General features: G+C 32.6%; 1 protein-coding gene and 1 non-coding gene across 2 annotated transcripts; both read left to right on the forward strand.

Moving 5' to 3' along the window:
* The first annotated feature begins 996 nt into the window (after window positions 1-996).
* Window positions 997-3,959, forward strand: LOC112711184 (auxin-responsive protein IAA14). Its single transcript, XM_025763785.3, has 5 exons — window positions 997-1,600; window positions 1,951-2,228; window positions 2,733-2,868; window positions 3,344-3,405; window positions 3,627-3,959. The coding sequence occupies exons 1-5, from the start codon at window positions 1,332-1,334 to the stop codon at window positions 3,662-3,664; spliced, it is 783 nt and encodes a 260-aa protein (XP_025619570.1). The 5' UTR covers window positions 997-1,331; the 3' UTR covers window positions 3,665-3,959.
* An 11,773-nt stretch (window positions 3,960-15,732) lies between these two features.
* LOC112714164 (small nucleolar RNA R71) lies at window positions 15,733-15,840 on the forward strand. The gene has a single exon (XR_003159120.1). It is a non-coding gene; the product is annotated as a small nucleolar RNA R71 (small nucleolar RNA).
* Window positions 15,841-16,374: the final 534 nt, after the last annotated feature.

Raw genomic sequence — 16,374 nt, forward strand, 5'->3', positions numbered from 1 at the left:
TTAGAGTAATAGTTGAATTATTTGTGTGTAATTTAAAGTTATTAATTTAAATTATAGAATTATTCATGGATATAATTATTAGATTAGGCTGGCTGTATTATCTTCTTTGATGTAAGAATTTTTATGTATTCCACATTAATATCTAAGATTAAAAGCTTATCATCAATAATCTATATTGAAAATTGAACATATTATAAAAATTTAAGTGGACAAACTTTAAACATATGATCCAACTATTTGTTTGAGGTGGTAAATAATCAATATATCCGCGCATGGAAATTTCCAAAATTACATGTATATATTAATTACATTATATATTCATTTCCTAGTGAAGATGACAGAGAAAGAAATTATAGAGGGTGCACTATTTTAGATAACTAAACATGGTAACCAGTCCTCAAATGAGAGGACAGCAGAAGACGGAACACTAACAAGACCAAGTGCCATGCATGTGCCTTGAAAATTACAACAAAGGTTGATTAGTACATTTGGGGAGACATATATTTTGGAAGCCATTAACATTTTGGTAGGTACCCTCAAATAATAATCCCGTTTATCATCAAAGGAGAAATAATTGTTCAACTATATATTATTAATATTTTTTTTTATCGACACGACTATTTTGTTATCTTTGAAATTTCAGTGTACTTTATATTTTTTAATATTTAGTGATTTTTAAATTTATAATTACACTTTTTATATTATAATTTTTTATTTTTAAAATAAAAAAATTTAAACATTAAAAATTATTATTTTAATAACACAATTTTATAACTACGGTAACTATTATAACATAATATATAGGTATAGTTTTTTTTATAATATTTTTTAATTTAACAAATTAAAAATTAATTTATCATTAATTAAAATTATTATTTATTAACTAATAAATTATTATATATATAAAATAAAAAAATTATTATATATAAGATAAAATTTAAATCTTTAATACTTATTTTAGGAGATTATTAAAAACAAATTGGTTATAATAGTCATGGGAAAGAGTCCGTTAAGCCTACCCATTTGCAAAGATCAACGCCCCATATATGTCCAGGTGTCAGCATGCAATTGGATCCAAACATGATATGACATACACATGCAGTCACAAGCACAAGTTCCTCAAAGGGCCTATATTATTGAGGGGCTATCACATTCTCTCTCTCTCTACTGCTTCCAATTTCTATATAGCCAAACCAAGAAAGCATTATAATAGAAAGAAGAGAACACCATATTCATAAGAAACAGTTTGAGAGAGCAAAGAGAAAGAGAAAGAGAAATTAGAATTAGAAAATAAGCTGAGAGAGTTCCATTTGATAACGGTAGAGCCAAAAATGGCAACTATGTTGGCAAAGGAGCATGGCTTGAATCTGAAAGAGACTGAGCTTTGCCTTGGCCTGCCCGGCGGAGGTGGAGGCGGAGGCGGAGACACGGCAACGGCAGAAACTCCGAGAGCCACCGGGAAGAGAGGGTTCTCTGAGACGGTTGATCTGAAGCTTAACCTTCAAGGCAATGATACTAACAAGGAAGATCTGAATGAGAATCTGAAGAATGTTCCAAAGGAGAAGACTCTCCTTAAGGACCCTGCCAAGCCACCCGCTAAGTATGTTTCCCTTAATTAATTCCTTTCATCTCCCTTATTTCGTTATATAATCAAATTATTCTTTTTTAAAAATTTAAATCGATAGAAAAAAGGTACATGAATATACTTATATTTTTAACATATTTTTTTTAAATAGGAGTTTTTTAAGGTATATTTAAATTTTTGTATAGATTTTTTTTATACTACTTTTTTTTTTCTTTTGGATGAAAACAAGTTAAAGATGACACTCTAGACTTTTTGTTTATATCTTCTCTTAAAAATTTAAATTGATATAAAAAATCATATTTTGAATACATTAATTTGATGAATTTAAGTGAATATGAAAATATTATTATGATGACGATGATCAGGGCTCAAGTAGTTGGATGGCCACCAGTGAGGTCATACAGAAAGAACATGATGGCACAAAAAGTGAGCACTGAGGAAAATAACAATGGCAGCGCCACCACTGAGAAGACAACAAGCAGCGCCGCCGCTGCAGCTACCACCGCTGCTTCTACTGGTGGTTCATTTGTGAAGGTCTCCATGGATGGAGCTCCTTACCTTCGCAAGGTCGACCTGACAATGTACAAAAGCTACCAAGACTTATCTGATGCCTTGGCCAAAATGTTCAGCTCCTTCACCATGGGTTAGTACCATATCCATATTCATATTTCTTAGATTAGATCTCCAAATTCGATTTCTCAGTTCTCTATTATCGTTTAAATTTATTTAAATTTTATGAGTTTAATTCAACTACTTAGACCTCCAAAAGCTCTATTATTAGTTCAACTTTGATGAGACTGAACGTGTATATAATAATAATATGAAAGAAAATAGCACATAAAATTACAAAGTTACTATTATTATTATTATATATAATGAAATAAAAAATTAATTTTAATGCATTGTTTATTTGCTGAAAATTAAATTCATATAATAATAGTTTTTAAATTTGTTTCTTTGATGCATGGGAATTTGTGTTGATGGTGCTATCCATTAGTAATATGTTTAATTGAATTTATATATATTTGTTAGAATTGTGTATGATTGTGGCCTGGGTTTTATTTGGGTGTGAATGATTAAGTAGTACTATTATTGATAATAATAATATTATTAAATTAGGGTGTTGTTATTATTGTAATTGATGAAGGTAACTATGGGTCCCAAGGAATGATTGATTTCATGAATGAGAGCAAGTTGATGGATCTTCTGAACAGCTCTGAGTATGTGCCAACCTATGAAGATAAGGATGGTGACTGGATGCTCGTGGGTGATGTCCCATGGGAGTAAGTTTCTATTACCTTCATCTCACCACCGCCTCACCACCGCCGTCGTTGCCGTCTCCTCTCTACAATTTGATTACAGTTTTCATAACACACGTTCATTCAAATACACAGTTAGGAAATTATCACCAAATTATTTATTTTCAAAATCTAAAATATAACTATTTTTGTTTACTTTCAATATAATTTCTTTTTTATTTAATTAGCTAGGTGCTATTTTATTTATATATATATATATATACAAACATTTAAGTATTGTACTTATTATTATCAAAAAGGAAAATTAAATGTATTATTTACTAATTAATTACTCATGTGGATTAGAAATTTTTATCTAGTTAAAAAAACTTTGATTATTAAGAGGTTATTTAGAAACATGCTTTTAATTTAAGAGGTTTTTTTTTTTTTTAATAGTCTTCTTTTACTTCAACACATAGAGACCCATGAAATTAACCTAAATTATTTACTTTTTGTGAAGGATGTTTGTTGGATCATGCAAGCGTCTGCGAATAATGAAAGGATCAGAAGCTATTGGGCTTGGTATGAATTATTGATCATATGTTTGGTTACATCAACTTTTTCTTTTCATTCATTTAATTTTGCTTTAATATATATGGAAGTCATCATTGTTATGAAACCCAAATAGGAAAATACTAACAATCATTATTCTTCATAGTTATTATTTTATATAATATATATTATTATACACCACTTTCTGGCAAGTGAATCTAATATTGGCATGCTTTCCTGTGAACTTTCAGCGCCAAGGGCCATGGAGAAATGCAAAAGCAGAAGCTGAAGCTGAAGCTGCTGGTCCAATACATGTTCTATATATATATGATCAGAATCCGTACCAAAGTTTACCCTATAAAAATATATATGAATCCACCATAGCACTTCTGCTGCTGGGACATATGTTTTTATTTACTTATTGTTAGTTTGGCATGTGTCTGTGTTTTTTGTATTATTATTGTTGGTATATAGATTCAACTTTTAATTTTAAGGAGCCTGTGATGATGATGATGATGGGGGAATTTGTAATGGAACAAGAAGCAATAAACTTAACCTATAATACTAGTCTGGCTTGTTTATTATTATTGTTATTATTATGTTATCCTTCATTCGTTGTCATGATTATTATTGTGTTGTATATGTGCTTAATTATTATTATTATTATTATTATTATTATTATTATTGCATATTACTTTATTATTCTTCCCTTTATTAAGAGATTCCTCATAATGTATGTATTGTATATGTATAGGCCTATATATGTATATATATGTATATCATTATTGTTATTTATATATTTTTTTGCCTTTTTGTGTGCTTTAAATTAATTTTTGTGTACCCCAAAATTATTGATGTCTTGGCTGGAACAGGAAGGTATATTAAATTGTTTATATGGTTCACAAGTGAGAGAGGGAACAAGGCCATGTGCATGTTGATGGAGCTTCGTTTATGGCCATTTGTTTTATTGTACCTTGTCTTCTATGGTATCAATTTTTGCAAAAAATCAAATGCGTATTAACTGGATGAATGTAGGGTTGGTGAGTGAATGTGGTTGGAATATCATTTATTATTATCATTATGAAGAGTAGTGATGACTAGTAGCACTTGCATGTTTCATATATATAATATAGGAGTACTTTAATTTATTGTCGTAGTACTAAACAATTTTATTTATGGGATCACTAACAATAATATTATTATTTGATTGGTGATAGAGTCAATGATATATTATATGTATACGTACACATTCCAATAAATGTATGTAAAGTATAAAAGAATTCTTGGATCGGACATTGTGACAGCCTTATGTCCTAGCTTTCTAGGAAATATCCATTATTTTATGGGATTTGTTATATATAAAAAAAGCGATTGTACTTAGAAATATCTCATCAATGATATATATTTTATGTCCAAGTAAGATCTGAGAGATTCAGGGGATGGGTTGGAATAAGGTCCAACAACCGATCTTATAAGTTTAATTTTGTGTCGAGCAATATAAATATATATGTGTGTGTTATTTCTTACGTTTCATAAGTAAATTGCATTGCTCAATTATGTAAATAGTTCTAATATTGTAACTTAGTGTAGGTTCTTCTTCTTCCAGGGATTTTCATCAGTGCACAGTTTCTACGCGGGGTGTGATGCATTTAGGAACCAGCTAAGAGAATGAGACCACCCAAGAGTAGGTGACACAGGTTGAATACGGCTAAATTATGTTTTTTTTCTTCTGATATTTTTTATTTCTTTTAAAATATTTTTAATATTAAATTTCATTTAATTTTATCCTTAATATTTTTAATTAGTGTCAAAATTATTTTTAAATATTAGTTATATATAAAATTTTAAAGACAACATAAAAAGTTTTCAAAAATAATTCTGATACAAATCAAAATCGTTTCCGCCATAATTACTGCTGTTGCCACCACCACCACCACGTGCCTCTGCAATATCATCTTTTTAATTCTCTCCTCTTCCTTTTCCCTCCCCACCACCATTGTTCTCTCACCCTCCTCCTTCTGCCTCCCTCCCTCATTCTCATTGCCGCTCATACTTTATTTTACACTTGCCTCCACCATCACATCTTTCCCCACCCGATGGTCATGTTCCTCTTCCCTACCCACACAGCAGCAACAACAATACAATAATTAATTTTTTATTGATAAAAATTAGAGTGATGCTAGGTAACCAAAAATTAATTACAATATAAAAATATCACATAAAAATTCATATTCTCTTGATAAGCAAGTGACATACACTTTCTTATCACTTATTCTCCTTATCCCCTATTATTTTGCTGCATGTTTGGAGTCATTAATGTTCTTTCTAAAATCAATTTCAGTTTTTTTTTTTTCAAATTAAATCTCTAACATATCTCAATCACATTATTATCCATTAAAATGCAATAATTTTTTGCAAAAAATATAAAAATTAAATTAAAAAGTTTTAGCAACTTCTACTATACAACTTATATTTTACATATAGACTATTAAAAATAAAATATAAAATATAAAATATAAACAAAAATTAAAAATAAATTTTTAAAAATAATTATTAACTCGTCATATTAAAATCTATAAATAAGCATACATATGAATATTAAACAAAAATATTAAAATAATTAAAATTATGGTCTATTAGTGCACATATGAGATAATTTGAAAAATACAATAAGACGTATAGTTTAAAATTTGATAATATTAATTAAAAATTTATTAATTATAAACATTATAGGTATGAAATTATGAATATTATGAATACAAATTATGGATGTTTTTAACATGAAATTATGGATGTTATGTGTATAAATTTATAGATGTTATGAGTAAATTTATCAATTGAATAAATTAATTTAAGAAGTTGATTTTTTTAAAATCAATTATGATAAAATTTAAAAAACATCTGTGTTAAATTTATATTTACTTATGTAATAACTAAAAAATGATATGTATGGATGTAATATCTAATAAATATAAATTTAATTTTTAGATGTTAATTGTATGTAACTATGGATGTTATGTACATGTACATATGAATGTTATGTGTACGAACTTAGTCAGTAAAATATAATTATAAATGCATATAAAAGCACAAAAAATTAAATCAATTTATTACCATACCTCATCAAAACTTGTATATTTTTCATATTTTTGAAAATTGGTTGACTGACAACAACTTCGTCGGGTGAGTCCGTCTGTTGTTCAAATTCTTCATCAGCACCTTCTACCATAGGTACCATATTAAGATCGAATTCAAATGTTATACTATTTGCAATGATAAATGTGACTTCTTGTAAAATTTCTTGACTTATACACTATTGTGCTTGCAAATGGTATTAGAATCATGATTTTTGAATAATCATAATTAAATTAATAAAAAATATAGATTACAAAGAATCAAGTACAAATAAATGCCTTAACGGAAACAAATAATTAATAATTTTTTTGTATCACCATTGATTGATATTAAATGCTTTAAGTGAAACAAAAAATCAAGTGCAATTAACTCAATTAATGTATATTATCACGTCCATTATTATTATTATTTAATGTATTCTTAAATATAAAAATTAAATTATAAAATGGAATATTAAGTATTGATTATAAGAGTGCTTAGTAATAAGAAATATGATATTAGAATTAATATCATTAATAAGTGGAATGATAAGAGAGTGAGATAAAAAATAAAACTGTTATTAAATAATATAAATGAAGTAAATTATAAAAAATTTTGGCTAATTATGGCTGAAACCAAATATTTTCCTAAAAATTAAAGCAATAACATATGCAAAGATAGTGAGTCTTAAACAAAAGATCTCCGAAGAAAAACCAAATTATTCTAGTTTTTAATAAGGCCATTAAATAGAATGTTTGTAGATTTAATTCTCTAAAACGGAAAAGATGATAAAGTAAAAAATTGAAACTATAACGATCATCCTCGATTAAGGCAGTAAATCTATTAAGCTAATAAAAAATGGGATAAATAAGTTTTGCTACAAATCTGTTATGATTTATTATTTTCTTTAGAAACTAAGATATATAATTAGTTGATATTCAGATAGTTCTAACTTTTATTTATTATTTTAAAATATTTACATCCTATTTATTAAAACGATCAGAATACGCAGCATAAAGAATCGGCCATCAAAATATAGCTAGCTATCTCTAAAAATAGGTATTGAAATATAAAATATATTAAAAGTAAATTAATTAAATAATATATATTTATAAATAAATATATAATAATTAATTTTGTGTACACATAAAATTTTTATTTTTAAAATACTTATCATATATTTTAAGTTATTTATTTTCTTTTAAAAATTAACTTAATTATAATGTAAAAGTTTATAAGAAAACTTGATAATAATTGAGTTAAACAAAACGAGAAATATGAATAGATTGGTGATTATTATTATAAAAAATATAGAGATTACATTGAAAAGGAGTTCATTGAATGGTTTATTATATATGATAATAATAACTGCAAATGATAAAATATAAGTTTTGGCAAATGTAACTCTATAGCCAACTTTTATTTAATATAAGTGTGTAACACCTACTATCACGTTTCTTCTTAGAGACCTTTCATTTTTTCATTATAAGACTGCATTTTTTGTTTTTTAGATATAGATGATATATAAAACTTGTGTATTTCGTTTATGGTCAGGATAATAAGACTTATATTGATTATGCTACATATTTGTGAAATTCTATAAAATTTTCATAATCTTATTTTATAAAAATAAATATCTAAATATTATAATAAAAAAATCTAAAAATTAAGTAAATAAATAATTAAATACTAAAAATATCTAAAACTTAGAATTATTTAGAATCAACTTAAAGAACCTATAAATAAGTCATCGTCATAGAGTTCATTATAATCAACTAATAACAAGCATATCAAGTCTTAATAGTTTTAGTACTCTCTCCTTGACTTATCAATAATATAACTATTAATTTTCTCAAACTATTTATCCAAAGTTCCAAACTACTTCTTTATCAAAATCACCCTTGCTATTCTTGTTACAATATTCAAGTCCATAAAACACTAAACCAACTTTTAACTATTTCATCAAACTAACAATGATACCAGAGCTTCGTTTGATCATCTACTGAGCGTACAATTTTTTTCTTAACCTATCAACTATATATATCTACTACATTATAACACACTCAAACAAATTTTTTCATAACTATGACGATCTCAACCATAAATATTTTCGTACCTATATTGTCAGAAGACAATTATGAGGATTAGCATTCCCAAATGAAAATCTTTCTATAGGTACAAGACTTGTGGGATGTCGATGAAGGATTTACTATGCCAAAGTATCAAGCAACACTTTTCGTTGCAAAAAAGAAAAAATTGAAGGAAGAGCAACAAAGAAATTATATTACTCTATGCTTTTTCCAACAAGCTGTAATGAAGACAATTTTCTCATGGATAAGGGGAATATTGTCAGCTAAGGAAGTGTTGCTAAACTTGGAGTAAGAGTTCAGAGGCGACACAAAAATACGCACAATCCTCCTCCAATCTCTAATGAAGCAATATGCAAATACAAAGATGAAAAATTCTGAGAAAATAAAATGTTACTATACAAGATTAATGAGTTTAGTAACTGAAATGAAATCTTATAGAGAGGACTTGCCTGATAAAAAGATAGTAGAGAAAATACTCATTAGTTTGCCTTTCAAATTTGATCCTAAAGTATCTATAATTGTGAAAACAAAGGATTTATCAACACTAACACTAACAGAGTTAATAATAAACTCATTACAAGCTTTTGAATAAAGGAGAATAAGTTCATCGCCATAAAAGATTGTCGTCAAAAATAATTTTTCGTCGCTAAAGCCGACGGTAACTATTGGCGCGAAAACAAAAGTCATGCGCACCAATTCTACTATCATATTTAGTGATAGAATAATCCAACGGTATCTTCTTTTAATAAAATGCATCTGATGAACAGAAATTGAAGCTCACAGATACCAGCAAGTGCACTAGATCGTTCAAGTAATAGGACGATGAGTGAATATCATTCCGTCGAGGATTAACAGATTGAAAACACAAATATCAAATTAATTACTAATTAAATCAATAAAACCTGGAATTATTGAGTGTTGAAATCTTGAAGACTTGCTGAAAAAGTAATGGCTTGAAAAAACTTAAAAGCTAGGGTTTTGATTTGATTAAGACAGTACGTGTGATTATTGGAGGAAAATATATATGACAGGGAAGTCAAGAATTTTTGGGATGCTTAATTTTTTAGAAAAATCAAACTTTGTTTTCTTTGTTCAAAGCAAGCAAGCATCATCCACGACGAATCTTAATTAAGCGATTTCCAATGTCTTGACTCCTCATTTTTTTCTCAATTAATCAACATCCAATATCTTGCTCAATTGATTAACCGAAGAGGTTCATTGTAAAAACCGATTCAATTCCACATAAGATTCAAGAGTAGTCCTGTCAGATTATATGTCACGTATCCAAACTAGTCTTCTCCAATTGAATCTTACGCGGAAACACAATTTTCAAAAATTGTCCTAATCCGAATTATATGTCACGTATTCAAAACTAGGGTAATAAAAAAATCATGTGCTATGTCTAGTCAATTTAAAAAGCCATTTGAAAGAGGTTTCAAGCAAAATTTGGATATAAACTCTGTCAAGTCAATAAACAAATTCAAAATGGAATTAGCACACCTGTCGACCCTACTAATCCTTTAGGGATGAAGAACGAAATACTCAATCATAAACAAATCAATGTAAACTATAAAATAGAAGAAAACTTAGATTAATAATTTATAAAAAACATAAACAGAGCCCCTAACCCTTTGACAAAAGATTAGTGACTCATGGAGAATGCAAAAATCCAAAGATGAAAAGTCTGTGGGAACTCCCCCTCCTTCTCTCTGTGAATGTAATTTACTTATTATACCTAGGTTTTTTCTCTAATTCGAACTCAAATCCTAATCTTATCTTAAACAAAATAATTAAGATAATCCCTAACTAATTCAAATCTTAAATTTCAAAATACAATCAAAAGAAATTCAAAACTAATTAAATATAGAATCTTTTTTAATCTTCAAATCAAAATCAAATCTACAAGGTTAGGTGGTGCGCGAAATTGTGAACAATACTTTTTCACAACTCTCATAATCCCCGGTCATGAACCCCAAAAACTTGGTAGTTCAGTACCATGGCATTACACAACTTCGCACAACTAACCAGCAAGTGCACTGGGTCGTCCAAGTAATAAACCTTACGCGAGTAAGGGTCGATCCCACGGAGATTGTTAGTATTGAAGCAAGCTATGGTCATCTTGTAAATCTTAGTCAGGCAAACTCAAACGAATATGGTGATGAACGAAAATAACACAAAGGTAAAGATAAAGATACTTATGTAATTCATTGGTAGGAACTTCAGATAAGCGCATGAAGATGCCTTCCCTTCCGTCTCTCTGCTTTCCTACTGTCTTCATCCAATCCTTCTTACTCCTTTCCATGGCAAGCTTGTGTAGGGTTTCACCGTTGTCAATGGCTACCTCCCATCCTCTCAGTGAAAGCGATTGCATATGCTCTGTCACAGCATAGCGGAATTCATCTGTCGGTTCTCAATCAGGCCGGAATAGAATCCAGTGATTCTTTTGCGTCTGTCACTAACGCCCCGCCTTCAGGAGTTTGAAGCACGTCACAGTCATTCAATCATTGAATCCTACTCAGAATACCACAGACAAGGTTAGACCTTCCGGATTCTCTTGAATGTTGTCATCAGTTCTCGCCTATACCACGAAGATTCCGGTTAAAGAATCCAAGAGATATTCACTATAGCCTTAGTTGCTTGTAGAACAGAGTGGTTGTCAGTCACCTTGTTCATGGGTGAGAATGAAGAACAATTGATATCTTAGAACAAGAACAAGCGGAATTGAATGGAAGAACAATAGTAATTGCATTAATACTCGAGGTACAGCAGAGCTCCACACCTTAATCTATGGTGTGTAGAAGCTCCACCGTTGAAAATACATAAGAACAAAAGTGATCATTGGTTTCGGCCCCAGAGAGGGAACCAGAAGAACCAAGATGATAATACAATAGTAAAAGGTCCTATATATAGAGAACTAGTAGTCTAAGGTTTACAGAAATGAGTAAATGACATAAAAATCCACTTTCGGGCCCACTTGGTGTGTGCTTGGGCTGAGCATTGATGCATTTTCGTGTAGAGACTCTCCTTGGAGTTAAACGCCAGCTTTTATGCCAGTTTGGGCGTTTAACTCCCATTTTGGTGCCAGTTCCGGCGTTTAACGCTGGAATTCCTGAGGGTGACTTTGAACGCCGGTTTGGGCCATCAAATCTTGGGCAAAGTATGGACTATCATATATTGCTGGAAAGCCCAGGATGTCTACTTTCCAACGCCATTGAGAGCGCGCCAATTGGGCTTCTGTAACTCCAGAAAATCCACTTCGAATGCAGGGAGGTCAGAATCCAACAGCATCTGCAGTCCTTTTTAGTCTCTGAATCAGATTTTTGCTCAGGTCCCTCAATTTCAGCCAGAAAATACCTGAAATCATAGAAAAACACACAAACTCATAGTAAAGTCCAGAAAAGTGAATTTTAACTAAAAACTAATAAAAATGTACTAAAAACTAACTAAATCCTACTGAAAACATACTAAAAACAATACCAAAAAGTATACAAATTATCCGCTCATCACAACACCAAACTTAAATTGTTGCTTGTCCTCAAGCAACTGAAAATCAAATAAGATAAAAAGAAGAGAATATACTATAGACTCCAAATTATCAATGAAACTTAGCTCCAAATTAGATGAGCGGGACTAGTAGCTTTTTGCCTCCGAACAGTTTTGGCATCTCACTTTATCCTTTGAAATTCAGAATGATTGGCTTCTTTAGGAACTTAGAGTCCAGATAGTGTTATTGATTCTCCTAGTAAAGTATGATGATTCTTGAACATAGCTACTTATTGAGTCTTGGCTATGGCCCAAAGCACTCTGTCTTCCAGTATTACCACCGGATACATTCATGCCACAGACACATAATTGGGTGAACCTTTTCAGATTGTGACTCAGCTTTGCTAGAGTCCCCAATTAGAGGTGTCCAGGGTTCTTAAGCACACTCTTATTTGCCTTGGATCACAACTCTTATTTCTCTCTTTTTTTTTTCGTTCTTTTTCTTTTTCTCCCCCTTTTTTCTTTTTTTTTTGTATTCACTACTTTTTCTTGCTTCAAGAATCATTTTTATGATTTTTCAGATCCTCAGTAACATGTCTCCTTTTTCATCATTCTTTCAAGAGCCAACAATTTTAACATTCATGAACCACAAATTCAAAAGACATATGCACTGTTCAAGCATACATTCAGAAGACAAAAAGTATTGTCACCACATCAAACTAATTAAGCTAGTTTTAAAGATGAATTCGAAATCCTGTACTTCTTGTTCTTTTGTGATAAAAACAGTTTTCATTTAAGAAAGGTGATGGATTCATAGGACATTCATAACTTTAAGGCATAGACACTAAGACACTAATGATCATAAGACACAAACATAGATAAACATAAGCATAAAATTCGAAAAACAAGAAAATAAAGAACAAGGAGATTAAAGAACGGGTCCACCTTAGTGATGGCGGCTTGTTCTTCCTCTTGAAGATCCTATGGAGTGCTTGAGCTCCTTAATGTCTCTTCCTTGTCTTTGTTGCTCCTCTCTCATGATTCTTTGATTTCATGATGAGTGGGATCTCTTGTTGCTCCATCCTTTTCTTAGTGATGGGCTTGAGGTCATGCCTTCTCAGTTGAACCGGCTTCCCTCTTTGAATCTTTTCTTTTATTGAACGCCCTCTTCACAAATGTCTATGAGGACTTGGTCCAACCTTTGATCAAAGTTGACCCTTCTTCATGGCCACAACTTCATAGAAGTGGTCTTGATGCACCCTTGAGATGACTCGGAGGTGGAAGCTTTTTCCTTCCCTTTCCTCTTTCTAGAGGTTTCTCCGGCCTTGGATGCCATAAATGGTTATGGAAAAACAAAAAGCAACACTTTTACCACACCAAACTTAAAAGGTTTGCTCGTCCTCGAGCAAAAGAAGAAAGAAGAGAGTAGAAGAAGAAGAAATGGAAGAGAGGGAGAGTGGTAGAGGTGATTGGTGAATGGGTGAAGAAGAAGAGAGGAGGTGGTGAGGTAGGTGGGGATTTTGTGTGGTCCACAGATCCTTAGGTGTCAAGAAAAAGTCATCCCCGCACCAAATGGCATTCAAAAACACGTTTTGAGCCAATTCTGGCGTTAAACGCCGGGCTGGTGCCCATTCCTGGCGTTTAACGCCAGGTTCTTACCCTTTTCTGGCGTTTAACGCCAGTCTGGTGCCCCTTTCTGGCGTTAAACGCCCAGAATGGTGCCAGACTGGGCGTTAAACGCCCAACTGCTAGGCTTACTGGCGTTTGAACGCCAGCAGCATCTTCCTCCAGGGTGTGCTATTTTTCTTCCTGTTTTTCATTCTGTTTTTGCTTTTTTCATTGTTTTTGTGACTTCTTATGATCATCAACCTACAAGAAAGATAAAATAACAAAAGAAAATAGTTAATTATAAAACATTGGGTTGCCTCCCAACAAGCGCTTCTTTATTGTCATTAGCTTGACAGAGGACTCTCATGGAGCCTCAGAAATGCTCAGAACCGTGTTGGAACCTCCCAACACCAAACTTAGAATTTGAATGTGGGGGTTCAACACCAAACTTAGAGTTTGGTTGTGGCCTCCCAACACCAAACTTAGAGTTTGACTGTGGGGGCTCAGTTTGGCTCTATTTTGAGAGAAGCTCTTCATGCTTCCTCTCCATGATGACAGAGGGATATCCTTGGGCCTTAAACACCAAGGATTCTTCATTCACTTGAATGATCAACTCTCCTCTATCAACATCAATCACAGCCTTTGCTGTGGCTAGGAAGGGTCTGCCAAGGATGATGGATTCATCCATGCACTTCCCAGTCTCTAGGACTATGAAATCAGTAGGGATGTAATGGTCTTCAACCCTTACCAGAACATCCTCTACAAGTCCATAGGCTTGTTTTCTTGAGTTGTCTGCCATCTCTAGTGAGATTTTTGCAGCTTGCACCTCAAAGATCCCTAATTTCTCCATTACAGAGAGGGGCATGAGGTTTACACTTGACCCTAAGTCACACAAAGCCTTCTTGAAGGTCATGGTGCCTATGGTACAAGGTATAGAAAACTTCCCAGGATCCTGTCTCCTTTGAGGTAGTTTCTGCCTAGACAAGTCATCCAGTTCTTTGGTGAGCAAAGGGGGTTCATCCTCCCAAGTCTCATTTCCAAATAACTTGTCATTCAGCTTCATGATTGCTCCAAGGTATTTGGCAACTTGCTCTTTAGTGACATACTCATCCTCTTCAGAGGAAGAATACTCATCAGAGCTCATGAATGGCAGAAGTAGGTCCAATGGAATCTCTATGGTCTCATTTTGAGCCTCAGATTCCCATGGTTCCTCATTGGGGAACTCATTGGAGGTCAGTGCACGCCCAGTGAGGTTTTCCTCAGTGGCGTTCACTGCCTCCTCTTCCTCCCAGGATTCGGCCAAGTTGATGGCCTTGCACTCTCCTTTTGGATTTTCTTCAGTATTGCTTGGGAGAGTACTTGGAGGGAGTTCAGTAATTTTCTTGCTCAGCTGACCCACTTGTCCTTCCAAGTTTCTAATGGAGCACCTAGTTTCAGTCATGAAACTTTGAGTATTTTTGATCAGATCAGAGACCATAGTTGCTAAGTCAGAGGTATTCTGCTTAGAACTCTCTGTCTGTTGCTGAGAAGATGATGGAAAAGGCTTGCTATTGCTAAACCTGTTTCTTCCACCATTATTGTTATTGAAACCTTGTTGAGGTCTCTGTTGATCCTTCCATGAAAGATTTGAATGATTCCTCCATGAAGGATTATAGGTATTTCCATAGGGTTCTCCCATGTAATTCACCTCTTCCATTGAAGGGTTCTCAGGATCATAAGCTTCTTCCTCAGATGAAGCTTCCTTAGTACTGCTTGGTGCATTTTGCATCCCAGACAGACTTTGAGAAATCATATTGACTTGTTGAGTCAATATTTTATTCTGAGCCAATATGGCATTCAGAGTGTCAATCTCAAGAACTCCTTTCTTCTGACTAGTCCCATTGTTCACAGGATTTCTTTCAGAAGTATACATGAATTGGTTATTTGCAACCATTTCAATCAGTTCTTGAGCTTCAGTAGGCGTCTTCTTCAGATGAAGAGATCCTCCAGCAGAGCTATCCAAAGACATCTTGGATAGTTCAGAGAGACCATCATAGAAAATACCTATGATGCTCCATTCAGAAAGCATGTCAGAAGGACACTTTCTGATCAATTGTTTGTATCTTTCCCAAGCTTCATAGAGGGATTCTCCATCCTTCTGTCTGAAGGTTTGGACTTCCACTCTAAGCTTACTCCATCTTTGAGGTGGAAAGAACTTTGCCAAGAAGGCATTGACTAGCTTTTCCCAAGAGTCCAGGCTTTCTTTAGGTTGAGAGTCCAACCATATTCTAGCTCTGTCTCTTACAGCAAAAGGGAATAGCATCAGTCTATAGACCTCAGGGTCTACCCCATTAGTCTTGACTGTGTCACAGATTTGCAAGAATTTAGCTAAGAACTGATGAGGATCTTCCAATGGAAGTCCATGGAACTTGCAATTCTGTTGCATTAGAGAAACTAATTGAGGCTTAAGCTCAAAGTTGTTTGCTCCAATGGCAGGGATAGAGATGCTTCTCCCATAGAAATCGGGAGTAGGTGCAGTAAAGTCACCCAGCACCTTCCTTGCATTGTTGTTGTTTTCGGCTGCCATGGCTTCTTCTTCCTTGAAAATTTCTGTTATATCCTCAACTATGAACGTGTGCCTGACAACCACCTCCGTTCATAGAGATTTGTGCTTTAGCTTCTCTTAGCTTTCATTTCAAGGTCCTTTCAGATTCAGGATCAGCTT

This window comes from Arachis hypogaea, chromosome 9 (assembly GCF_003086295.3).
Source record: "Arachis hypogaea cultivar Tifrunner chromosome 9, arahy.Tifrunner.gnm2.J5K5, whole genome shotgun sequence".
In the NCBI taxonomy this organism is placed as follows: domain Eukaryota; kingdom Viridiplantae; phylum Streptophyta; class Magnoliopsida; order Fabales; family Fabaceae; genus Arachis; species Arachis hypogaea.